At 38.3% G+C, this 27,114-nt stretch overlaps 1 protein-coding gene across 10 annotated transcripts in view; it reads left to right on the top strand.

Moving 5' to 3' along the window:
- The window catches only part of KIAA1217 (KIAA1217 ortholog), a 355,044-nt gene that overhangs the window by 106,396 nt on the left and 221,534 nt on the right, over positions 1-27,114 (top strand). For 2 of the 10 annotated variants that reach the window (XM_071428808.1, XM_071428807.1), the window contains exon 1: positions 18,139-18,620. The exons of 3 other annotated variants lie outside the window; for them this stretch is intronic. In XM_071428808.1, coding sequence (XP_071284909.1) covers positions 18,401-18,620 — 220 coding nt within the window. In that variant the 5' untranslated portion in view covers positions 18,139-18,400. Of the gene's footprint in view, positions 1-18,138; positions 18,621-27,114 lie in introns of those variants that run through there. 5 more of the 10 variants (XM_071428806.1, XM_071428820.1, XM_071428817.1 and 2 more) reach the window with 5 other exon arrangements.

Raw genomic sequence — 27,114 nt, 5'->3', positions numbered from 1 at the left:
CTTCAGAGAGAGAAAGTGTATGGTCAGCATAGTCTAATGTCTTTTTATGTGGAAAGGTTTTTATTCCATTAGTAGAATAGCTTGTTGAAATAATAAAATATGTACTCTTCACCTCTTATTTTCATTTCCTGATGTATGATAGCTTGAACTGCTGTTGAGTAAAATTTGCAGCAAATGTTCTTCCTTGTTCTCATTTGATATAGTTCACACTCCATTAACATCCTGATAGAGAGAAGGAAACGTCCTTCTCTACTGCCTAACTTTTTATTTTCTTGTACCTCTGAGATGACTTTGGGATATCATACTGCAACTGCAGAACATCACACAGATTGTAGATAATGTCAGTGCAGTGGGATGAATTCTGGAGTGGTACTCAGGCTCAAAATAAATTTAATAGTCAATTCTGAATTGTTTTGTTTATTCTTTTTCATAGACTTCAGCTGAATTTATCCTATTGTCCACAAATCTACTGGAGCAGTCACACTGTGAATGCCACTCTCATTCTGGCATGTACTTTGATTAAGCATATCTGCAGCCCCTTAGTTAAAGAGAATTATTTCACATTGGAAAAAAAAAATCATTTGTTCATGACATTGAAATTGAAAGGTGTTTTTGATAAAAACAGCATTTACTTTTTCTATTTTAGGTTGATTAATGCAGTTAAACATTATTTATTTTTCAGATGAAGCATTCTTTACCATGTGTCTGTAGTCATTCCTTCATCACAGATTATATAAAAGTAGTGCTTGTATTTGAAAAATTGTCTCTTATACAGGTAGGACAAAACTAGACCCTGTAAGTCATCTGATGGAGGGGAGATACTGAATACAAGATTAGTTTGAATACAAACAATTGTTAAAGAAGCAAAGATCTAAAGACAGATACCAAAGGACCTGTCTGGGTGGAAAAGATAAGGTGGCATAGATCACCTTAATGAATGTTTCAGCTGAAATTCAGAATTCAAGTGCCTAAAATTGGCACCAAGAAATGCTGAATGCTTTTCATTCCTTTTAACTGAAATGAAAATAGAACTTCTTTTGTCATCTGACAGGGTTGTGTTTATCAATCTGAATACATGGCCTGTCAGAAACAATAAGTATTTGCAGATTCCTTTGAGGTCACTGGGAGTTGAGGGATAAGCAACCTTTTAAATCTATCCTGAGTGTCTGTGACAGAGTCCATGAGCCTTGGGGCAGGTGGCACAAGGAAAGGGTTAATTAAACAAACCTCTACGGAGGGGCCAGCAGCTTATTCTTATCTGAGGATCTGCAGGGGTTTTGGGCTGGATCTGTGAGTGTCTGTGACTCTCTCCAGTCTCTGTCAAGTGAAACAGAGGAAAGGGATTAAAATGAGGCTAGAAGAAGCCTGGCTATTAATGGGAAAACTGAGCTCAAGCAAACTCAGGGACAGTGGTGCCCACATTTGGAAGATCTTATTTAACTTATTTAACTTAGTCCTTCTGTTGGCATCTGCAGAGGTTGGTATCTGCAGAAAGGTGTCCCACAGCATCACACTGGCCATCAGATTATGCTTTACTGCTTTGATTCCTTTGTGATTTGTGTATTCTAAGAGCAGCTACACGTGCTCAGAGGAGCTGATGCTGTTCTGACCTACTACCCTTGTCCTGTTTTTTTAACTGACTTTGTCACAAAGATTGCAGACCAGAACCAAATTTGCTCCTTATCACCAGCTTGATTCCAAAGCAAAATGTAAAAAGTGTTTTTTATCTGCAGAACAAACCACAGATTAAAGCAAACCCCTTGGTGATGTACCTGTGCTATTACAATGTTTGAGTGTGGGTAATGTAAGCAGGTTTTGCCCCATGGTGTGACTTCTGTAATACCTCAGCAATAAACAGTGTTGGTAAGAGCTGCTGGCTTCCAAGAAGATTAAGAGAGGGGAAAATAAGGAAGCTGAAAGTTATATTTTGCTTTGTTAATAAATGTTTTCATTTCAATTTTTCTTAAAACCATCCTTTCTAGGATTTGTATTTTGGATTCCTAATGTCATTTTACAACAAGCAAGTCTTAATTTGATTTGTGAGTCCTTAAAATCAGATACCAGTATTTTTGGTAGACAAAACATGAGGTATTTTTTGCCTGTGATTTAAGCTGGATTTGAAGTTGATATATTTAAAGACTGACCTGAGTCAACCCTAGTGGGAATAAATCAGAAGGTTGTGATGTGGGCTCTGTGTCAGATGGTGCACAACATCTCCTAACTGTGTAAATCAGAAGCCTTAGAAGTCTCAGCTCATGCTAGCAGCCATGTGAAGAGTTGCTGAGGCTGTCTCAGCACCTCATGGGGCACTGTAGCCTTTGACTAACTGTTTTCTTGGCACCTTTCTAAATCTGCCCAGCATGAAGAACTGTGTAGGGAGGAGAATTCCTGCATCTGCCTTCTTGATTGTGTTTTGGTTTCCTCTTCGGTTGATTCAGAAAACCAAGATTTTGCAAACTTACAGTGTCTTGACTTGTATCCATTTTTCATCCTAATTTCTTAGAAAACAGCCAAACATACTGCAGAAGTATGGCAGCCCCTCACTCAGGTGACAGAAAGCAGGGATTTGTCACTGCACTCAGTGTGCCTGAGTGTGGTGCAGGAATGTGCCAGGCTGGGAGCCATGAACACACAACTCTAGGGATGGCCACTCACAACATACTCTGTAAAACCCTTGAAAAGCTGTGGAGATTGGGAAGAAAGCCTTTATTTGACTTCAGGGTTGTGACTGAGCCATTAGATGAGAATTTGGTTTCATCTTGGACTACAGGTAAGCTGCAATTTTTTTTAATATACAGCCATTGTGTGAAACTTCTGAAGAAGATAATGGGTCATCCAGACACCTTTAACTGATTTAGGGCCTCTTTGTCATTATCTTAGATTTCTGTGCACTTCATAGGACTTCATAAGAAATAGCAGGTGATGTCCTGATTTTTTAAAAGAAACCTTGTGAAAGATCAGGAGATGTGGCAGGCCCCCAATTTGAGCTGATTGCACCAAGTAAAATCTCAGTACTTGTTATGGCAAATTCCAGTCCATATATACAATAATACACTTGCTTTTGTATGACTGGAAATTTTACTTTTTCATATGTAGCCATAAGGGAAAAAAAGTTATTTGTGCTCTTTGACAGCCTCCTGTGGTTTTAACACTTGCAGATAACTTAACAGTTCATGTCATCTTCATGATTTGAAATGTTTCATATTACTTCTGCTTCCTTGCTCTCCTTTGTGTTTTGCTTGTGTCTGCTGTAGGAAAAATTCTTCCAGTTTTATCTGGTGTGATCTTTTAGGAAGCTTCAGTCTCTTAGTAACCAAAAAGCATTGAATTCAATTTGGATGAAAGTTCTTTTTACTCTAATTTTTGTATAATGCATACATTGCATTTGGAAATATGACAAGTATGATATTGTCTAGAAATTATAGGTATCAAGCAAGCATCTTCAAAGTGAACAGAACTCAAAACTCTCAGTTTTTGAGTCCCTGTTAATGAAATAATTCTGGGAAGATATTCATCTCCATGAGAGCCTTTACTTCTTCTATCCTTCAGAACACCTCAAAAAGTTTGCTGTTCTTGCTGTACCAGCTCCAGTAACTTACACTTGCTTGCAAATCCTTGCCTGGAAGTTGACAAGCCCTTACTTGCTGCTGTCTGACTGTGTATTTTCAGGAGTGACACTGTGTCGTGACTCATCCATTCTGCACCAAACCCCCACGTGAGCAGTGTCCTCAGTTTTCATCAGAGCACTGGAGTCAAAACAGGACTAGTTTGGCTCACACTGAACATCACCTGTTTCCCCAACCTTCCCATATGGTATTTATTGTGCAAAAGGGTTTAAATGGCCATCTATGTAAGATGTTGCTAAGCAGCCACGTGGATTATGTCAAGCCACCAGGAAAACGACAATTTTTCATAAGATTAATAATGCTGAAAAAGGAAGTGTGGGCTTTGTGATTGAAGGCAGCTGTTTGGTGGGGGAGCATAATCCTGGGCACAGCTCGCAGGGGCTGAGCCTTGCTCTGCTTTGTCAGCATGGCCTCTGTGCCAGCTCACTGTGGAACAGCAGCAATGTTCTTGCCAAGCTGAGGTGCTAAGCTTGCAGAGTGTTTCTATTATCAGTGTTATCCTCATGACCTGGTGAAAGAGGAGAGAGTGCACGTGGAGTAACAAGAAGTGGGTATCCCACAGGCACATAGGTTTTGTGCAGCATTCTGAATAGAATGCCACAAGCTATATCCAAATTCTGTTTCACTGTATTTTTCTGCAAATGCATGTTTCATAGGAATAAATGAGTGACAGTGTTCAGAATAATATTTTTGTTACCTTTTTTAATATCTTACATATAGTCTTGCATGATTTTCTATTTACTGCAGAATCTAACAGTCTGGAAGAAAACTGGTGTCTTTATAGAATAGAGTGGACTATTTTCAGTTGGGAGGGACCTACAATGATCATTCAATTTCAACTGCCTCACCAATTCAGGGCTTACCAAAAGATAAGACATTGTCCAAATGCCTCCTAAACACTGACAGGCTTGGGCCATCTAACATTTTCTGGTTTGCTTTGAAGGTTAGGTGTGAGGTCTGGGTCTGACTTGGAGGAAAATGAAAAGTAGATCTTGCTTTTAAGCAGTCAGCAATTACCCTGTGAAGTATGGGTAAAATAAAACTTGACACTTACAAAGGCAACAACATACTTACATATTGATTTGTTGTTCAAATGTTGCCCTCTGAGTGAGAGGACTATAATGCTCCTCCTTCTTGTCCTAATCAACCTTGGATCTTGCATGCAGTTTTTAAGTCACATCTGGTTGTTGTGGCTGATTCCAAGGTAGGAAATTTGACAATGTATGCCATGGTTGCAGTTTAATTTGAGAAATAAGTAAATTGTTTCCATTTGTTCTTGATTATTTTCCATTTTCTTATTTGTTTGTTTCTTTTGTTTGTTGGTTTGTTTTTTGCTTAAAGTTTTAAATTTTTAACTTTATTATATGGTAATCATATTCACCACATTTTCACTAATGTCAGATATATACCTACATGTATATGTGTGTGCTTTGAAACCTTCTTATACTACACAGTTCAGCACAACATTTGTAAAACTTGCACAGTCTAACCACTGAACACACAGGGGTTCAAAGCACTTGTGCTTCCATGCTGCTGGCAAAATAAGTAAAGCCCTTGAATAAATTCTATAGAGAACTACTCTTTTAAGAAAGATTCTCTTGTGGTACTATGAAAAAAATATTCCACACAGTACAGAAGCTGTAGCTAAGTTAACATGTTTGAGTTCCATTTTAACCTTTACAAAGATCTACACATTTTATGAGTTCTGGGTGGGAGCTATTTCCTTCTCAATAAAATTTTTTGTCTCATATTCAAAAGCAAGTGGATAAAAAAAAGAAAGTTGGAACAGTCCAAATCACACCCTGGGCTTAAAAACCTGCCCCATCTACGGAAAAGCTAAAGTCACAAACACACAAAACTTTGTCACCTGGTATGTAAAGCCAAGATAAACTGTGTAGTAGAAGACTAATAGTAAAGGTCTCATTTAAAAATCTTTTTGAAAATACTCTAATATGCAATGGAAAATCTGATTTTAAAAAAATAGAAATGCTGTAATGTAAAATTAGTTTAAATACAGTTTTTTTTATATGTAGTTCAGAAGATATTGAAGTTCTTTTTTTAAACTATGATTCACTAAATTAGACTATGCATAAGACTCTCATCTAACAGCATTTTATCAGACACTGGACCAAAGAAGGAAAGCAGCAATCTCAAATCAATGTACACCAAAATAGACACCAAATGGACACCAAATAATTTGTTCTCTTAATGAGAGGATTTATGCTTTTTCTTTAGTGCATAACATTCATTTCCTCTTTGTTTACATGTTTAAATTTACATTCTAGCCTTGAAGTACCTCTGAAAACCCTGTGTAAAGAGCTTTTTCTGGGCAGTTCTCAGTTGCTCATCCTCTCTATACATCTCTCCTACAGCTTTCATGCTGATTATTGTATTTGTTCCATTAAATGCTTATTTCTTGGGTCACCTTTACTTGAAATGAAAAAAATCGTAATCATAACTTTTTCATTTGGACATTTGACTCCATCAATAATGGAGTCAAATGTCCAAATGAAAAAGTGGTTTGTCTGTATGCAGGGACAGCAGTGTCCTAGATCCCATGGACAGGGACACAACCAAGAGGTTGAGAGGAGGAATCAGTGCCCCTGCTCAGCACTCATTGAACCTCGCCTGGACGTTGCCCAGCTCGGTGCCTCAGCACAGGCACACATGGGAATGTGTGCCTGGGAATGTGTGCCCATGGGAAATGGGAATGAGGGAGATTCTGAGTGGGTATCACAAAAATCTTTTCCATGCAAGGAGAGTGAAGCAGTGGCACAAGTTGCCCTGGGAGCTTGTGCAGGCTTCATCCATGGAGGCTTTCAAAGCCTGAGCACCTTGGTCTGACCTGGCATCTGCCCCAGGGTCAGCAGGAGGTTTTCCTAGGGGAAGGATTTCCCACAACTTCCATCTTGGTGCTCTGCTCTTTGGTGGGGATTCAAGTTAATTTCTTCTCCTCTGTGCCTTTAGCATCCCAGTTCCTTGTGAGGTCTCCTGCACCACTGCTACCCTGGTCCCAAAGCCTTTTCTGCTGCCATGGGGAGATGCATGCTGCACTTTTGCAGTGCAGGCATTCCTGAATAATCTCCACATATCTTTCACAATTCACTGTCCCTTTTTTTAGGAGTTCAAGTCCAAGTTACGTGTTATCTTGAAGTTGCTTCAAACCTTTAAAGTGTACATAGAGTGAATTCAAATGCAAAGACATGGGACATTTTCTTATCCTTTCCTGATGTGTTGCTGTGATATAGCAATGACATAACTGGCTAAACACAAGTAACTTCCACAAAACAAAGAACATCTCTGGCATCTAACATGGTCCTGCCAACACTGGTATCATCAAAGATTTCTCTTGCTTTTTACTGAGCTTGAAGTTAATGAAAATTTAATGAGTTGTAATTAAGGACTGAAGGAATTGAAGATGCTTTATCAAAGTTTCCAAATTCTGCTTGGTGAATAACAGTAATTGACAAATGCAAACATATTGATTTATCCTTTATCCTAATTGCTATTCTGTAAATGGAATGGGCATTTCTGCCCCAAATTAATAAAAGACTTTTTTTTAGGGTTTAATTAGCTGTTCTTTAAATTCTTCATTCATCTAAAATTAACCTTCTGTGATAATTATGCACCTTTAAAAAATTCCTTTTATGTAACATAATCTATAGAGGTGCACACTGGCTTGGCAACCTACTATTAGCTTGCAAAAGGAAAGATTTGAAGATTTATGGCTGGAAAACACCAGCTGCACCTGTTGTTTTTGCTGAACAAATCACCCTGAAGTACACCATCACTCCAGCCTGCCACTACATCATTTGTATTTCTAGGAAAGTGGGTTTTTTCTGCATCAGTAGTAGATATTTTTCAGAAATGAGTAAAACCACATAGTTACCCAAAGTCTAACTGGTGTGTTTATGATTTTATTAGAGTCTTATGAATCATTGGTAAAATAACACACTTCGATTAGTGAATAATATTAGCTATAAAGAAAAGTGGCTTAGATAAGATCTCAGGGTGTGGTGGTTTTAACCTCTCACAGAGTAAATCTGAGATCTGTGCTTTGCATATGGCATGTCTCCATTAGCAGCCTGTTGAAATTAGACTTTGTGTTCTTCACAGTAACCAAAATAAAAAGATTAGCCAATTATAAACTTTTTGGAAATAATGGATGGTAATCACAGCTGTGGTCAAAAAGGCTCCAGGGGATCACATTTGTGTGTCACCTGAGCATAGATTTAAGTGAATTTTGTGCTGACTTCCTCTGGCCCCAAGGCTTGTTGAGGGCTTGCCCTCCAGAGTGAAAGGAGGGATGAAGGGGTCCCTTCCCTAATGCTCTGACAGGCATTTGGAAAGGGGAGCCAAAGCTGCTCCACAAAGAAAATCCTCAGGGCACCTCCTGGCAATCATGAGAGCAGGTAGATGGACACATCTCTTGTGTTCCACAGCCCATTTCTGTAACAACTTATCACCATATATTCCTACCTACTTGAAAATATGCCAAATGTAGTAGAACCGTGATAGCTGGCAGGATATTCCCCCTTTTTTATCCTCTTTTCTTTCCTCTTCTCTCACCCAAATTGCCTCTTGGTCTCCACCAGGTTCCCTCACCCTCACATGTCCCTCATTTATTTATGAACAAATAAAAGTAGATGATATTAGGCTGCAAACTGCAAGGCTTCCTGTTTTGACAGCCTTTGTAGTATATTTAGGAGTAACATCACGTTAGGAGTTTTGTAGTACATTTAGGAGTTACATCAAGTAAAACTTGATGCTCTATCAAATAAATGGAGATAACCACCAAAGAAGGAACTCTAACTGCAGAATCTGGTGGCTGAGCTAGAGGTGGAACCAAGGCTGTTGTAGACTACAACAGCTGCTATAAAATAAGTCATAGTTCACTTAAAAATTATAGGATTAAATCCTGAATCTGGACCAGACTCTTGCTATATGCTCAGGTTCCACCAAATTAAAATTACCAGTGAAATTACTTTTGAGTGTAGAACTCTAAGTACATAGCTTTAATAACTAGAATGAAATTGTTGTATATTAAGGGATATGTGACTGTGATCTTATTAGCTGCAAAATAGACTGAAATAGAGGTAGTCCCTGTTAGTGGAAGAAGATGGGTAATTTGTTTGTGCTGTACAAAACTGTGGAGAGATTGGAAGGAAAAGTTTAGGCTGAAAATGTCCAAAACATTGCCTTTCAAAGAAATATTTTTCCCTTTTTTTTTCTGTTTTCATGTAATAGTGCTCTTCAAAAGCATTAAGGTGTGTGTCATACTTGGCAGGTGACTAGTAATGGGATTATCTTATTCAGTGGGAGACATTGCTTTATGTGAAATATACTATATAAAATATATTAAGGTCTCATTTCCAGACTGGAATAGTGTTACTTGCTTAAAGCTAATGTTTATGGTCACTGCCTCCATTTTCACCATGTTTTATGGCTGTTAGCATTGCAGATTTTTATATTTAAAGGAGAAGGCAGTAGTTTTCTTTAGGCTTATACATTATCTGGGAGTTATTTGAATTCCCAATTGCAAAACTTCATTTTGTCATGGGAGTAAATAATTTACAAACTTGTCATTAAAGTCCAGCAAAGATTTAAAAGACCCATTTAATTCTAATGTCAGATATTGAAGTTGCTCACATCCTATTTTTCTCCTTCAAGGAGTCTTTATTGAGGTAAGAAACCTGATTTTTTTGATCCAAGTTATTCCAGTCTTTCCCCCTACAGACCATTTCATTGAAAGGCATTTTAAGGACTATTAAAATGAGGGACATCATGAAGGCTTGCTCTCAGAATCTGTAACATTAATTTTTAATAGCTTCTGAATTATTCTGTTTATTTTATGGTTCATATGATAACATGGTAGATGTGGTGGTTGCATTTCAGTGGGAGGAATTCAGGTCAGACTGGCTGAAATCTTCCTGACAGTAGACTGGTGCCCATTAAGAGCGCTGGAGGTCTTAGCAGAGGGGAATTACTGCTCTTCTCCTCCTTCTTTTCACCTATTTTATTTCTGTCTCTCTTTGCATGTGTTTTTAAGTACATGCCTGTCTGTCCTTTATGTAGCAATCCTTATAACATCAATCTTATTTTAACGCTTTGGGATCAAACAGAAACATATTGAAGTCAAAGTTTCACTTTATTTGATTAATGCATTAGTACAAATGAAACAACTTTGAACTAAGATTCTATGTTTTTTACATCTTTTAGTCATTACAGCAAAACAATATAGCATCCAGAACAGTCAGATGAGAGAACACTTCTTGGTAGAAGATAGTAAATACTGTGGTCCTTGGGAAAGAGAACATTCAAAACATCATTTTACCAGTTTCCTTTATGGGTCTAGGCAGAACTGCTGGTCATGCAGTGTCCTCTTTATTTTAACATGGGCTAACCTACTTTGAAATGGCCATTGACCTTTTTTTAAAGATGGTTTTATATTTATATATTGTACTTGACATGGTCATCAGTTTAGTTTTCCATTCAGAAAATAACATACTTCATAGGCCCTTATTTTTATTGATAGGGTTATTAGTTCTTTTCAAGGCTTTTCTTGGTTGGAAAGACTAATATTTCTGATTTCTTTGCTTCATTGCCATCTGCTATTGTCTGCTGTTTGATCACTGTATTAGATTTTCCCTTTGTGTTCCTGATGAACAATGTCTGATGATGGAGGTTGGAGGATCCATCAGGGTAACCTGGATACCATCCCAAATATCTGCCAGAAATAAAGGAAGCAACAATTTCTGCATTCCTAAAGCATGCTGTGTGCTGCAATCTCCTCACTCTTAAGTGCTAGTAATTGGGACCATTTGTTGTCATTCATGTAAATAAGGTAGTAAATCATCAAATGTGGTCCAGCAAAGCAGGACATCAAGTAATCTGCATAAAATCTCCAAACATTTAGTCTCTACAAGCATGGGCAGATTGTAACCAAGAAATATCTTTCCAGATGGCTTGAGCAGGTGAGGGTGCAATGGCTCTGCTTTTCAGAGGAGGAGTGGTAAACTCAGACTACCTGAACTATTACCTATAGCTACAGAAAGGCAATAAATGGAGTTGCAGATTTTTTATTGTTGTTTAACAAAAATGTTTATCTCTCCAGAGCTGCTCAGACAGCAAGGGATCAAGCAGCTGACTGTTTATAGACATTTCACTCAAACCCATGCAGCCAGCATTATAGGGCACTTGTTATCTCACTGTAAGGACAGTGTAAGTGACAGAAAGGATCAAATTCAGCACCAGTCACTTGAAATTTTGGCTCAGGAAAGAACCTTGTGCATCATATATGTAAGTAAGATTGTGCAAAAATTAAAGCTTGTTGTACTCTGATGATGCACATTTTAAACAGGACTTAAAAGAAAAAGTATTTTTTCCTTTGCTGTGATGGCCAAAACTACACAAAAATCACAGACGGCTGATCGGATTAGCTTCTTGAAATATTCATTTATGGATGTCTGAAAAATATTGTGTCTCACAAGTAGAAAAATTCATTTTATATTCTGTGGTTCACTAAATCATCACTTCCAGGGCCACTCCTGAGGAAAGGACACTGCATTGGTGAAACACTCTCTGTGCATGTCTGCGGTTTAGATGGTGCTGACTAATTATTTTGCTTTTAAAAAAGCCCCCAAATAAATGTTATTGTAATACCTGACTATAAAGGGTTCTATATCTGCTTACTTCCTTTCAGCTTTCCAGACCTCTGGAGATTTTTCTTTACATCCAAGGTCTGTGGTGGAAAAAGATTGTGGTAGTCCAGCCAAGAGTGCCAAAGCTACAGGTGCCCTACAGAGATATTCCTTCTCACCACCATCTTCAAAGGACCACAACTGTCTTCCCATTGTTCTCTTTTCTTTGTAGTTTGCTCCTCCTTATGAGAGCAACCACCACAGCACCCATACCCAGGTGCTATTGATGGAGCCTTGCTGAATGAGGAACAGTTTAAATACTTCATGAGGGATATGAGTGAATTGCCCTCATGCCAGAAGATTGTCTTCCTTTCATTCATTGTGTGCTTACTTTTCTTACCTGGTTTTCCCCCTTGTGTGGATGATGCAGAACTTCACGATGAAAGTGGAGTATTGAAACAATGGAAAGGACTTATCTTGCCTTGAACATAAGCACAGGATTCTGTCAGTCAAGGACTGTGTTTCTGTCTCCTGGCACATCCAATCTGCTCTTGCTTCCTACCTATTTCCTCTTCTCTTCATTCCAAGATTTCATTCAAACCATCATAAGGGGTTGATTTTCTGTAAGGCATAGTTTATCTTTTGTAAAGCTTTAAGCTCTCTGTGTTGTATTTTTGATGTGTTAGAGCTCTTCTAAAGGTTATTCTTTTATTAAGAGGTGGTCATTTGAAAATGATGATCCAAAAAGCTAGAGAAGGTTGCAGTTATGCTAAAACAAATTAGCATCTAACATTTGAAACTAACATTTTCTTCAGAGTAAAATGTCAGTGTACTGTTACAAATTGTTTCTCTCCTTCCCCTATTTACAGTGGCAATAAAGACTAAGCCAATCATAGTTTCACTTACATAATTTCAAAAGAGACTTTGAAAGTCGGACACTTTTCTCTTTTATCAAGAAGCTACTAATGCTATAAATTTGGCAAAAGATAATTTCGTGCACATTTTAAAATGCTTTAAGAATCTCATGTGAAATAACTGCAGATGTGGAAAGCAGTATTTACATGTTACTTAACAATGAAGGAATAGTAGTGATGATCTGCTGTGATTTATAGCTAATGGGTATTCCTTTAAGAACTTATTGAGCCTAAGTTCTTATTTGATTTGATTAAAAGATCAGAACAAGTGAAAAAGCTTTGAACCAAGACTGTAGAGATTTTAGCACTTTTAGTTATTACAGCCAAGCAGTATAGCACCAAGAACAGCCAAATCACAGAACACTTTGCTAGAGTTTAGCAATAATTTAAATATGGCATAAATGTTTGAATTTTGTATTCTTTTGTGAGTGGCTGATATATAGAAAAAGGAAATATTCTGCAAAAAAAAAAAGTATTTGTTATGAGTTGCATGGGCAGTTGTTCACAGTTGATTGTTCTGTCTGGAATTAGTGATTAACTCATTTCATCAGGATGAAGCACCCCAGCCTGCCATCAGAGTTGGCATCAATTGGAAATCTTGATGCAAAGCAACAATCTTGGCAAACATTGCAAACATGGAAGGCTGTGTTTTCACACACTTGCCCCATTGCTTTGTTCCTCAGATGGTGCACCCTTTGATAAATGCAGTTACCTGACTCTGAGTGTGCTTGGGCTCCTATAACCCTTCAGGCAGGGAAGGGAACCAAGAGCAATTGTCAAAAGGCATCCTGAGGACAACACCAGGTGAGGGACAGTAGTGGTGTACCTGTACTGCTTTAGAAAACCATAACCCTCATATGGTTCAGTCTTTACAAACACTTCAGTAGTAGGCCACAGACCTGTGTACTCAGGCAAACCAGGGCTTTGAAGGCCTTGGTACCAAAGCAAAATATAAGATGCAGAAGTGATAAAATAATAAAGAAAATTAACTTTGCCCTTGCTGATAGTATTTCTGGGTTTGTGGCAGAATAAGGTATTTAGATTCTACAGCTGTAAATGCTTTTATCTTTGAGAAAGTTTTTGCTATGTTTTAATTTTCTAAATTTTGAATAGAAGGACATATAGTAGACCTGAAGGGGTTTTTTCTAAGTTAGGTTGGTTTTTTTTTAAGACTTGGAACTGAGATTAAATTTTTATGGATGAGTAGTAAATCTCTGGAACAGAATTTCCTGATATAAATGACAACTCTGCTTTAATTATAGAATCTTCTAGCCAGCTATTATATTAGAGCAGTCCTTAACAGACTTTCCTTTTTAAGACCATATTCAAGAGTAACAGGACTTGCCATAAATACAGCTTGCTTTCTGTTGGAGGGGTTCACTTGTCTTTGAGTGAATGACTAGGTTCCTTTTGCATGGTTTATTGTCCCAGCAAGAATGTGTTCAGATCTATTGGAAATGTTTTAAAATGGGTCTCAATATATTGAATGTGGAGCATCTTCTGTACTATGCAACTATTTCAGAAATCATATATGGAGAAATAAAGCACTGGTACATAGTTCTAAGAAAGCTTTAACATCTGCAAAATTAACTTGTCACTAATTTTGCATGCTTCAGTTACTGGAAAATGTAGCTCTCTGAAGCACCAAGCTTTTTTTTTTTTATTATTACATTACATACCTATCAGTGACTTGCATCTGAAATTGTTTTCATCACTGATCTTGTTCTTTTGGTGCCTATACATTTATTTCTCATTTCATGCTGAAAATGTTATGCCATCTGGTTACTTGCGTAATTTTGTAAAGAGAAGACTTCATTAATTTGCAGTTTTAACTTCTGCACCTGCAACTTCCATTTACTGGTGTAGCAGTTGTTGCCTGTCAATAGTTTAGAAAGAGTCTGCTGAAGCTGAAATATTTCTGCATACATATTTTTCTGTCTTTAGATACTTGCAGTCCAAAATCTGGGGGAGGATTTGGTAGGCTGAGAAAACACCACATCCTGAACTGTACAGCATCAACTCCCAATTTTTCCTGGTTCACATGCAAGGGATCCTCTCCTCTCCCCAGCTCTTTATGTGCAAATGTAAACTAGAATTCCATGGTTGCCCAAAAAAGGAAATTTCAAGCTTTGCAAATGCTTTGTTTGGATTAATAACATCTATAGTCACGTTTCTTTTATCCCAGAGGGCACAAACATTTCTGAAGTTTATAGCAGTATCATAACCTATCTAATATGCTATGGTAAAAATGCCTTCTGTTTGCTAACTCTTAACAAATTCTTGTTGTCATATTTCAGCAGCAATTTATTTTCTAGGCCGGAAAGGGGAGAGGGTAGTTTTAAAACTAAAAGGACAATGTTTTAAACAGTGTATGGTTTTCTAAAAATATTACTTGTTTACTTATATGTGTGAATATTCAAAAGCAAAGACTGCACTGTTGGTCCCTTAATATTAATTTCTGCTGTGTGAGGCTGTGGCAGAGTTCATTCATTGACCCAAAGCACTAGAAAACTTCCTACAGCACTTTATGAAAACCTGACAAAGTGAACTGCTTTTGCTGAATGGTAAGTTACATCAATATGATGTCTCTATCTAGCTGAAGTTGGTTATCTGAAATCAAAGGGAAAAGGGGTGGGTTTGTTTTGAACTTTTTGATTTTTTTTTTTTTTGGTTTGTTTATTTTCGGTTTTGTGGGTTTGTTTTGGGTTTCTTTAGTTCAAAAGAGTAGCTTGGGGTTTCAAAAAGCCTGAGAGCTGATGAAAGACTCGCTCCCTGGGGAACTTCAATAAGAGCCTGCGGTGAAGAGGAGGATTTGGCAGGAAGGGACCCGCCCCGCAGCTGGGAGGAGCCCGGGCCCCCAGGGCAGCTGGGCTGGGCAGAGAGGACCTGTGCAGGTGGGTGGGGGCAGAGCTGGCAGCAGCCCTGGCTGCACCCCGTGCTGTTCCAGAGTGCACTGATTCACTGGGTCTGCATCCGGCCTGAAACACAGCCTGCTGAGCAACCTCAGCTGATGTTCAGCAATGGTTCATTTCAGGGTTTGGGGGGATTTTGGGGTGGAGTTTTTTTGGTGTTTTGGTTTTTTGGGGGATGTTTTTTTAAGGGTTTGATGCTGATAGCCAGAATCACCAACTTCACATCTCAGAGCCTTTGAAGCAAACAAACAAAGAGGACATTTTCAGGGGAAGAGTGTGCCATAGACTGCAGGAAGCTAAAAGGGATGAATGACCAGAAAGGAAGCAAATTCTCCCAGAAGTGGCAGTCAGGCATGGGATAGTTTAATTGCTGGGGCTTTGGAGAAAGGTTGTACATCTACTGTTGGACAGATTACAAGATATTTAAGCTTCCAGATTATAAACAGCCTCTGAAAAGTTTGATAATACAGAATGACAAAACTCTGGGGGGTGGGAAGAAGGCACGTCTGGAGATGGCCTAGTCCAACCCCCAGCTCAGGCAGACTCTGCTACAGCAGGCAGGTGAGGGCTGTGCCTGGTTGGGTGCTGCTTATCTCCAAAGATGGAGACTTCATGCCCTCCCTGTTCAACTTGTGCCAGTGTCTAACCACCTTCACTCTATAAAAAGCCTTAAATTCTTCTTTTTCCCCCTGTGTTTCAATTTGTGCTCTGTCTCTTGTCCTGCTGCTGGGCCCCACTGAGAACAGCCCAGCTCCCTCCCCTTTTATGCCCACATCAGATGTTCGTGCACATGGATAAGATGCCTCCTCCAGGCTGGGCAGGCACAGCTCTCCCAGCCTCTCCTCCCATGACACAGTGCCATCACACACTGAGATGTTACTGAAAATGGTTATCTTGGACTGGAGTACTCCAGGAATTTCCCATGTTTGAGGAACGTGTTTGACTCGTCCCATTTCTGCAGGGCTGTGTCTCTGCTGTGAGAAAAAGCTTTCTTGTCAAAACCAGGATGTCACTGCTCTCTTTCAGTGCAGAAGTGTCACCTTAGCATCCAAATGGACAACTTAGGACCTTTCCTAGCAAAAGCTGATGGATGGAGCTCCCTTTCCTCATCTTTCTTGCTACGTCACTAGAGAGAGCCTTAGGAAAATCTTGAATTCATGATGTCTTTGCTTTGCTTAGAAATTATTTTAAGTTACAGGAAACATGACAATCTAATTAGATTCTCCTTCACAGATGAGGTCATTCTTTGCACGAGCAACCTGTGATAAGGATGCTAAGTTTGGGTGAATGTGTAATGTACAACAATCTCAGTTGGATTTTGCTTTAGCAGTAGTGATTTAAAAACGGAAATACTATTTTTGTTGTCACTCAGGACTGGATTTTATTTCACAATTGTTCTGTGTTTTGCAGAATTAAAATATGTCTTTGTAGTGTCAGAGGCATTATTGTCATGGCTTTAAAAAGCTTCTTAAGCATACAGCATTTGTGTCTGCTTGCACAGTGAGAAATCATAATGGAAGATATTAAAAATTACAATTGGTCAAACAGTCCAAGATCTTGAGAGGGACTGACAGTACTTCTTAGGCTCAGTACAACTGAGCTGTTACATACATACTGGGTTTCACATTTCCTCTTCCTTCTTCACTCATTCTTTACCCCAGTTACGTGATTAATTTTCCATTCATCATCCTATCTCACCCCTGTTTCTGTTCTTCATTGTCTTCTGCACGACCTGCTGTGCCTGAGCACTGCTAATGAGCCCAGTTACTCTCATGCCCCTCAGGTCTCTCCTTGTGAGTAGAAATCTTCCCACTCAGAGTTCCTTCTGTGTTGATAATATAATATGCAGAATAATATCATAGCAAGGCTTGCTGCATTGCACTTAATCTGGCCCATTCTTGATGGGGCAAAAAATCAATAGACACCATGCTTTACAGAGAAGCATAAACAAGTACCTATTTAATGTAGGACTCTTGGAAAAAATAGAGAAATAACTTGCAAAAATATTTTACTGCATTGCACAATTACCGTCTCAGAAAATGAGGAATGGCTGCAATAATTAAGGCATGTTTTGCTCACTTTTTGCTTATTAAGCATTTCTCCTAAATATCTGTTAGTAGGTTTAGCTTGTGTAATATTGATTTGCTTGTTTATTATAGTTTTGAAATAAAATGGACCCTCATATTCTGTTAGAGATGCAGCATACTGGTTGCCTGGGATATTGAGAAATACATTTTAAAATACAGCATGAAGATTTTACTGTAACTGTAGCTGTGATGTTTTATTTTGTTTGCACTGTGTTGTTTTTCTTTAGAAGTTGTTTCCAAAATTATGGTGAATAGAATTTTCTTTTCATGTGACCAAATGCTCTTTGTCTTGGCAGCATTCACAAGCACAGAGCTGGCAGAGAAAGTTAGGCAGGATTTGCTTGGGCATTTTCAAAGATGAATACCCAGGAACTGAAATTTGAAATAATGTAGCCTGAGGTCAGGAATTTTTTCTTTAGAGAGTCAGTAAAGAACATGGTTATCTGTAGAGTGTAAGAAGCCAGGGGTTTTCTAGATATATATGTACCATTGAAATAGGAAAGTATAATGGGCAATATTCTGTGCAGTGTTGCTTCCTAAACAATGCCAGTTAATAATAAGGGATTTGGGCCATTTTTCAAAGAGAGATGATATTTGCTGTCAATCCTTCCTTTCTTTTGGTGAACTAGATAAAACAGTGCTAGGAAAATATGCATCATTTAATCCAATTTGATCTTGCACCGTGCTTAACTCAAAGACAAACGTGTTCTTGACATCAGGCATGTACCATACAGAACTGAAGCAGTGTGGGTTTGGCACAGTGTGAGGAAATCTGCTGAAACAAGAAAGTGTTTGTTTGAGAGAGAGGGTTGGGAGAGGAGCACGGGAGGGTCCCACAGGCAGAGGTAACCCCGAGCTGGGTGGTTTTCCACGCCGTACCTGCGTAGGTGGAGCATTCCCCTCGTGCCAGGGCGCTCCTCAGTGCTCACCAGGAGCTCCAGGCAGCCCCTGGAAGAGCTTCTGCTCCCCACAGCGTGGCTGGGGCTCAGCTCTGGGACAGAGTCGTCTGTTTTAGCCCAGCACACATTTGCATTCCACAGGTCTGGGAAACTGCGTGACCACCCAACGCTGGGTGTTTAAAACTGATCAGGCTGGCAGCACAGCACTTCACATCCAGCTGCGCTGCACACACAAACTCCCCAGCCTCTGTGCTGGAAAGTGAGCTGCAAAGGATTTTTTTAGAAATTGCTTTTGGAGCAGGTACATTCCTGCACAGGCAGGATGTCCAAACCCTCTCGCTTGGCTCGACCTGTGTCGGCTAATACAGCTCCTAAATCGCCTTTGTCTAGGAAAGAAGATTTTAACAGCCGATCACGAAAAATTAGGCTAGGTGAAAAGATTTTGAGAGCTGGCAGCGAAGGAAACCTGGTTAAACAGCATCAGCAAGAGCAGGTGGAAATCACAGAAAGGCTTGTGCCACGGAGGGCTCCTTTCCTGAAAGGTAACTGGTAATTTCATGCTGCAAAAAAATAATCAAATGCTTTTGCAATTACTATGCTTTTAATAAACCCCAGGCATCAGTTGTTGTATAATATGGGGGTATATGTGTGTATGTATGTGTGTGTGTTGTTTCTAAACAACAGATTCTTGTACATAAAGCATTTGTTTTGAAAATAAAAGGGCTCAAAACATTTTTGTTGTTCAATTTTGGCTGGGTGCTGTGTACAAGCTAAAAATGTTGAGCTGTCAAAATGGTAAATCAAAGTCTTTTACAGTCTAAATGTGCCACTGTATTGTGAAGCTTTATTTGAAATATTGGTTTCAAGTGGGAGAAGTGTGAGAAAGATTAAATAGGGAAAAATAAAGAGAAAATAGACATCAGTGCAGGCACAGAATCTTTAAACCCTGCAAGTAAAACTCTTCTTTGTGTGTCCTAACAAAGCAGCTGCAACTATTTCTTGTATAAAAACTAAACAGATCAAGTGTATTTGGAAAGGCTTAAATGCTTTCAGAATGCAAACAAATGTGGAGGATAATATAAGATTACAATCTACTTTCACTGAGCTGTTGAGCAATGGGCTGCAGGAGCACTGCCTCTTTTTAACTTAGTTTTTGTGACAGTACTCCTTAGAACTGCATTTTAAAGTAGCCATTTAATTTGCATGGTGTAAAATGAGGTAAATTGCCATTCAATCAGGAAATAAAAGTAGTACTACTCTAATTGTACTCTTCATACAGTTTATATTTAAATATGAACAAGAAGTAGAATCCCTTCAGTACAGAATAAAAATTGCTGTCCCTCCATCCTAAATCCATAGGAAAAAGAAGTGTAGATTATAGACCTTTGTAACTTGAAACTGTACTTTCATTTCACATACATGGCATCCAAGGTCACAGTTTTTATTCCCACCTGAATAAGGTTTAAAAGAATTTTTCTTTCCTGCAGTATGACTTTTATTATTTCAAAAAGAAGGGAAAAGTGATGACACCTAGTCTTACTCCGGGAGACAGATGATCTGTTTGTTTCTACAAAGGAAACTGTGTTTGAAGCACTTTATTAATGGCAGAAGAGAGCAAATAGAAAAGCTGGAGGTGGGAGGGCTTAAATTACTGGTCTCACTCAGAGAACCCCTTGCTTATTTAGCACTGTAATGTGGAAACTCATTTTTGAACTTGAGATGTATTGCAAAAAAGTAAAATCTTTATTCCAAAAAAAAACCCCACCAAAACCAGATGTACAATTCTTTATGCCCTGGTAACCAATATTTATTGATTTTATAGTAAATTATGTTTCCCAGTCAAGTTTTTAAAATTTGAAAACTTTCATAGAAAATCCTGTAACAGTATGTTTTTCACCAGGTTAAAGTTTTTTAAACAGCAGGTTTTTTCCCTTTGTTTTTTCCCATTTATTTGGTGCATTGAGAAAAGGAAATCATGTGAGATTTACAGAACAAAAAGTGTATCCTTCTAATGGGATGTGATTTTTATGGCACTCGCTGTTCCTTTATCACTTTACTCACTTTATCAACTCACTTTATCAAAATGTTGTTGGGCTATGTAATGCTTTACAACTTCAAGCAAGGGTTGCACTCACTGCTTAGAGTTTTAGGTGAAATTTCTGTAAAGGGAAATCTAGTGTATATCAGTAGTGATGAAACATGGCATGTGCTTTTAGTATTTGTAGCTTACACTTACTGTCTTCTTGAGCATGAATTAAGCCCTGTTAAGTACTGGCTTTCTGCATTGGGATGGTTGTGTTAATTATGTTACTGTGAGTTGTTTTTGTAAGAGATGTTGAAGTACAAATACTGATATTTCTGAAGGGAGCATACTATAAGGGTGATGGAAATGCACAGTGTGGGTTTTTTCTCTGGAAATGGGACTGTCTGGATGACTCCCAGTAAACTCCAAACACTGGCCAAAGTGATTTGAAAGATGTTTTGTGAGAAGCAGGTACAGACCTGGGTGGTGGAGGGACAGCAGATATGGCAGAAGCCAAAAAAACCATAGAAGCCACAAGGCAGGGCTCTGAGGCAAGGCTGAGTAATACAAGAGAGCATTAACAGCAGCCAAGGGTGTTTATGTGGTCTTGAAATGGTAAAGAGGAAAAGTGGAAGAGGTGTCAGAGGGCAGATATAGGCTGAATGAGATGGCTAAAGTAGGAAATGGCTTTTAGGTGGATCAAAGGGCTGGAATAGAGAACTGGGAGCAGGAGGCTCTGTTACGTGGGGAGGGGGGTCCTAAACAACCTGACATGGAAGAGGAGTTTGACCAAATCTCATTCTTTGTTGTGTCATGTCAGTGAAACCCCTTGGTTGTGTGTATGTGCACAGGAGATCAAGCTGGCTTGTCTGGATTCGTTTCTACTGTGGAATTTTACATGGGCATCACAACACTGTTTCTGGTTTCTTTTATAGTTTTCAATTAATACCAAAGAGATAACATGAATGAGTGGTGCTAACAGCAATCCAGCAAAGCTCAGTGCACAACAGATAGGAAATACAAAATTGTGGCTATAATTTCAAGGACTGTAAAGCATGATGACTCATTTTAATTATTATTAAATTATTAATATTTATTTATATATATAAATATATATTAATATATAGAAATTATTAATATTTATTTATATATATAAATAAATATATTATATATTTATAATTTAATTATTAATTAAATTATTAATATTTAATTATATGTTGGGGGGGGGGGAGGAGGGTGTTTCTACAGAATTCTTGCCCTGCATTGTGCATGAGGAGCTGTACTTAACTGAGAGGTTGGGTTCTATTAGCAGGGGGGCAGCTTGAGGCAGAGACAAAAGTAATCCTTGTAGGTAAGGCCATGAAAGGTCAGAGTGGATCTCTCTGCCCCTGAGGGCTGTGTGGCAGAGACAGACATACTGCTTCAACTGTCACAAGGGAAGGCTGGCTGTAGGGATTTGTGCTTTGGTTTAGTTGCTGGATGTGCAAATCTGAGACCACGGGTTCTGATTTGCAGAGCTGAAACCACATAACAGTAACTGAAGTCAGTGTCAGCTGCAGTTTTATTGTGTGAAATACTATCTAATGCAAAGGACTCAAGAAGGTCATTTTGTACTTACCTGTTACTCTTCATCTGAATTTAATGGACAACTTAGACCATAATTTCTCTGGATGCCAGGTTCATCTTGCTAAAAGAGAAAGGAAGTATTATTTTATAATGAGGAATACTTTGACCCAGGCTACAAAATTTGTTGCTTAGTCTTCAGACCAAGAGTGGGAAACAGGGTTGCAGAGACAGTCTGAGTTCTGGCATTTCCCACCTGGTGAGGGACTTTGTTTACATACTGAACATCATTTAAGGATTTGCTGGTTTAAATAAAAATGGAGATAGGTAAACCTTTCTCTTTTAATTTTCACTTTCATGACTGAATCAATTAAAATAGGATTTTTTCACCTCTGGGATGTGTTACTGATTCGAGAACTTTATGAATTTCTGTTACCCATACTTTCCTCCAAGAAAAGCAGAGGATATACTAATGTTTGTCTTTTCAATTTCCTTCCTCTGTGCCCTTTTATTGAGTTTTGATATTTGCCTTATTACTTGGCTTCACATTGCTTCGCTTTGCTTTATTTTTCACTCTATTTTTCTCCATTACAGTTTCATCCCTGGTTTTTCCTCTGCCCTTTACTTTGCAGTTCACGGTGATTGGAATGCAAGGCCAATACTTTTAGACTAAACCTTTGGTTATCTCATATTCAGCTGGATCCAAAACTAGACAAAACCTGTTTGTTTCATCCCTAGTTATTAGAAGGGGGCCAAAGGACTTTGGGGATATAGTGGGATTCATAACTATGGTCTCTTCATGTGAAGCAAGCAATAATAGCACCATAGAAAGTGGAATTAATTACATTTTCCCTATTTTGTTTTTATGAAAAACTCCAGTGACCATATAACCCATATATGTATTACTAATTATCTCCAAGAACATTATGGTTTTTAAATAGATATAGAATAATGCCCAAAGTTTAGGAAATATTCTGTCTGACATTTGAGTAATATCTATGGAATGTTTAAGGCCAAGAACTTTATTTGTCAGGAACTTCTATTTCACAGCATTTCCTGACAGGAATGTACCTACAAATACAGAACACATGTAAGACTAGGGGTTTGCTATCCAAGGAAGTTCATTATTAAAAGAATAGCAAAGCAAAGAATGTTAGTATTTAGCCTACAGTATTTTTGTTTCCTCTGCAACTGTTTTAGATTCACTAGGGCAGAGAAGAAAGATCTTGTATATACAGTACTTGTCTATACAAATGTTCATTATCTCACAAAATTAATGCTAGCTTTCTTCTTTACTACCAATACTTTTTTTTTTTCAAATTGAAATGCAGGTTTTTTACTGTGATCTAAAAAAGAAAAATCAGAAATTTTACTGTCTTTTAGAGTAGTCTGAAAACCTGTAGTGAAACTAGGGTTGGTATCAGATATGCAACATGATACAGTTAATGGTTCAAAATTTTGAGCTTGAGACATAGCTTCGATAATGTATAGGGACTATATTATTTCATTTTAGTATTAGAAATAGAGAAATAACATGGGCCATTAGATTACACAATAAATCTAGATAAAAAAATTCAAGCTGGAAAAGAGCATTATTAAGATAACTCTTGGAATTTATAGTTGCAATGTAGAAACAGAGCCCAGGCATGAAACAGTAGACATTCTTTCAATTGCCTATATGAACATTTATTTCTATATCTGCTGAAGGAGGACTTCACCTGGAGGATGAATAGGGCAGCTGAACATGCCTCCTTCCAGCTAAGATTATGCAGTATATAAAGTGGAGTTATGGTTATTGAAAACTGAATGTCTGGACATTTGTTTAGGTAAAGAATAATTGGCCTACCTCTGTTCTTATTTGCTGTGAGATCATGACTCAGACCCAAGCATAAAGTATACTTGAGCTATTTTTTAAGCATGATTTCCTCCAAAAATTGGTCATGTCAAAAATACCTGGCAGGCTTTCTTTCACTGGTAACCTTTTTACCCATTATCTGAATTTGTGCAATTATGATGGAGAGGTAAGGGTCTCCAAAAAGCTGCATTTCTATGATAAACTGTATACACTGAGCTGTGTGGGATATGCTGTTCTCTACCTGTCAAATAGTACATGTCTATATTTTTCTATAATACTGTGGAAAATTGCTGGCTGGGTGGAGAGGGAAGACCTGATTGATATTGTGTTCAGGGAAGAGCTGCAGTGTGTGCTCAACTCTCCTTGCAGATCAGAGAGTTCACGTGTGGGTGACACCTCATAAGAGCCATACCCAAGGGACAAACTTGGGTTGGAGCTCACAGCTCCCATAATGCACTAGAAGAGAAAATTCAGATTATGGATGAGACTGCATGAATTCTGATGGTAATGTTTTGAAATAGAATGTATACTGCAGCCTAAGTATAATTCAGTTTACCAAGTCAGTAGTCAATCCCAAATAAAAAATAATAAAAGAAAAAGCTGCTTTGGAAACCAAGTTACAGTAGTTGCCTTGCTTACGGAACTATTTTTCAATTGTAGAAAGTATATCCACTTTAAAAGTTCTTCCTCTGGGACCTGGCAGGAAAAGGAGGAGAGCTCTATACATCCCCTTGGGAAGCTCAGGATCTTCTGATTATTTTGCTGTAAGGGCATGAGGGATGATCAAAAACTTCACCAATTTTTTCCACAACTCTTAAAAAGTTTAAACCGTATAGATGAGGGAATTTTGGAGAGGTTACAATTTTGGGGAAATGAAGTAATAATTTTAATAATTTTTGAACATTCATTTTTCCTCAAATTATGTCTTTCTGAAATCTGTCAGAGGTATTTAAATTTAGATCTATTAAGGAAATTAATAGATGGCACAGACTGTAGGTATTTAAATGTTCCTCACTGGATTCCTGCTCTGTAAAGCAACATATCAATATCACTTTCACATCTTTAGTCTGTAGGTATATATTTTATACAGAGTGTATAACTTTTCATGTATATACAAAATCTGTAACAGTGTAAGAATGTCACCTAAGTGACATGACTTAATTGGAACCATAGTATTTCAGTATTAGAGATTTCAGTGGGTGTCAGTCAAACAGTACCATGCAAATCTGAACTAATTTAGCAAAATTTGAATGAAAAGTCTCAGAAATATTAGTTCTACTGTCAAAATCCCCTCAAGCCTGACTGTTTCCGTGAAACAGGGTTTTTTCTATCCAGAATTGACCCTATTAATACAGATGTATCATTTTTGAGTGTACCCTTTTATCAAAACAAGAGCTAGTATTTTGAATTGAAAGCATAACTTTCAGATTTATCCATTTATTTAATGTTGTGGATATTCTAGTAGGTTAAAAAGTTACTTGTGGGTCCTGAGTTAGTTTATTTGTATGATGTCAAGACAGGGTTTTTCTACAGTTGAAAAGGTTTTGACTGAAAATGGAAAGAACATCACTGAAATACAGTGAAGAGAAATAGCAATGCTCGTTTATTTAACATGTATTTGATAAGCTGTGTTTTCTTTTGGTGGATGGACTGAAGTGTCCTTCTAGGCTGAAATTCAGCTCCTGTCTCTATCTGTTGTTATTCTTGTCTGCTAAATAAGTGATGAATCAAACTTCCTTCAATTTTCAGGTTAGCTCACATCATCCTCTGAAATGGGATTTTCAAAGCTGGACATGGTGCTCCATCACTGAGTGCAGTGGAAGGATTATGTTACAATTATTGTGGTTAAATGTTTATAAATCCTAGTGCAAGTACAGTTTTTTTGCACAATGGCATGGTAATGTTTTAAGCTTCTGATTAACTCCTAAAGCCATTTTTGCTGCTAATCATCTTTTAACTTTAGGCATTGAGGGTTTCCCCCTGACCCAGAAAGACAATCATTCCAGCTGATCTTAATTCCTGAATCTTTTCTAGTATTATAAGTGAAGACACAACATCAGCTCTTTTTAAATCTTCTGGTATTTCATCCATCCTGAGTGAATTCAGGTAAATATTAAGAACGCAGAAATATTCATCTGTTAGTTCTTGTAGTGCCCTAGGATGAGATCTGTAAGATCCCAGCACACTGTCTGGTTTCATTCCTTTCCTTTTTAGATTTTCTTGCTGGTATTAATTATGGAAGGCACATGGTCACAGCTGACCCTCTTCTTGAAGTCTGATATGAGAAAGGCATTCAAAATTCTGCTTTCCCCACACCATTTGTTAAAAACTGTCTTTTCCCATTGAATAATGGATCCATCTTTTCTTTGCCCTTCCTCTGGCAGTAAGTAGTCATCTAAGCCTGCTGTTCATTTTAAGGAGAGGAAAAACATAAAACATTCTGGGCCCAGTCATGAACCAGTTAAAAAAAAAAAAGGCAAAGCTGCAAACAGATGAAAAATCGAAACATCTGGAATGCACAGCTAGCTGGCTGAACACATCCAGGGTATTAGTATCCAGACATTTAAGAACAGGCAAAGCTGTACTATTACTGGGAAATAAGTTTTATGATGGCCATCTCTTGCTGACATAGGTTGAGGTTGTGTCCTGCCCTAGATAAAATTTATCTTGAGCCTCATACTTTGAGTTTGTGAACATGCTAAGGCCCTTGCTGCAGCTTCAGCATACGAGTAACTTCCCTTACAGTGAAAACTTTGGAGACCTTTCCTCAGCTTTCTATCTTCCAATACACAGATTCATCTGCAGCATCTAGGTGTGGCATAGACAGACTTCATGAATTGTTTGAAATTAAACTTTCTAAGCACCTCTTCTTAGAAGACATGGGAAAAGAGGTTTAGGCAGAGAAGGTGTAATGCAGCCCTGCTGTGTGAGGTGCAGGCACTGCCTGGCTAACATGAAAGCTTCACAGACAGCTGTGCTGCCTAGCTGCATCTTGGCTATCATCTGGAAAGTGCATCACCTTCTTTTGAGGCTGCAGATGTATCTTTGGCCAATGATGTTCTGCCTGTCTGGAGATGGTCCCTCTCTGCCCATACCTGTATGGCTGCCAGAGCCAGGAGATTACAACCCCTTTCTCTCTCATGTACCAATTTCATTAGGGCAGAGGATAAATACTAAGCATATCACTAGTGAGGGTGATCAAATAGTACCTGGAGGTGTTAAAATTAATCCAGCAGTTTGAGACCAACATCTAGCTTCCCTTAAACACATTTTATGCTGACCTGTAAGTTATTATTTTGTGGCAGAGATTTCTCAATGAAGCCTTGAGTGCATGATAAATTACCTCATTCACATACTGGACATCCCAGGCAATGTTAAAATCATGCACTCAGTTCATGCACTAGCCATGCAAACTCACATGTTACACTTGACTGTTTTCCAGCCTGCACATCTCACTGTGCAGTTTCCTTTTCCTACTGATCCTGTGCCCACTGTTTGTCATTATCTGAGGCTCACCCATTGCCTTTCTGTGTTTCCCATTGTTATACAGTGTATGCACTCATGGGATTCACTTTATCTTTGTGCTGAATTACCT

The sequence above is a fragment of the Agelaius tricolor genome, unplaced genomic scaffold (assembly GCF_023055355.1).
Source record: "Agelaius tricolor isolate 1412-34295 unplaced genomic scaffold, bAgeTri1.0.p SCAF_6, whole genome shotgun sequence".
Classification (NCBI taxonomy): Eukaryota; Metazoa; Chordata; class Aves; order Passeriformes; family Icteridae; genus Agelaius; species Agelaius tricolor.
The sequence above is the reverse complement of the archived record's forward strand: the minus strand, read 5'-3'. Positions and strand labels throughout refer to the sequence as shown.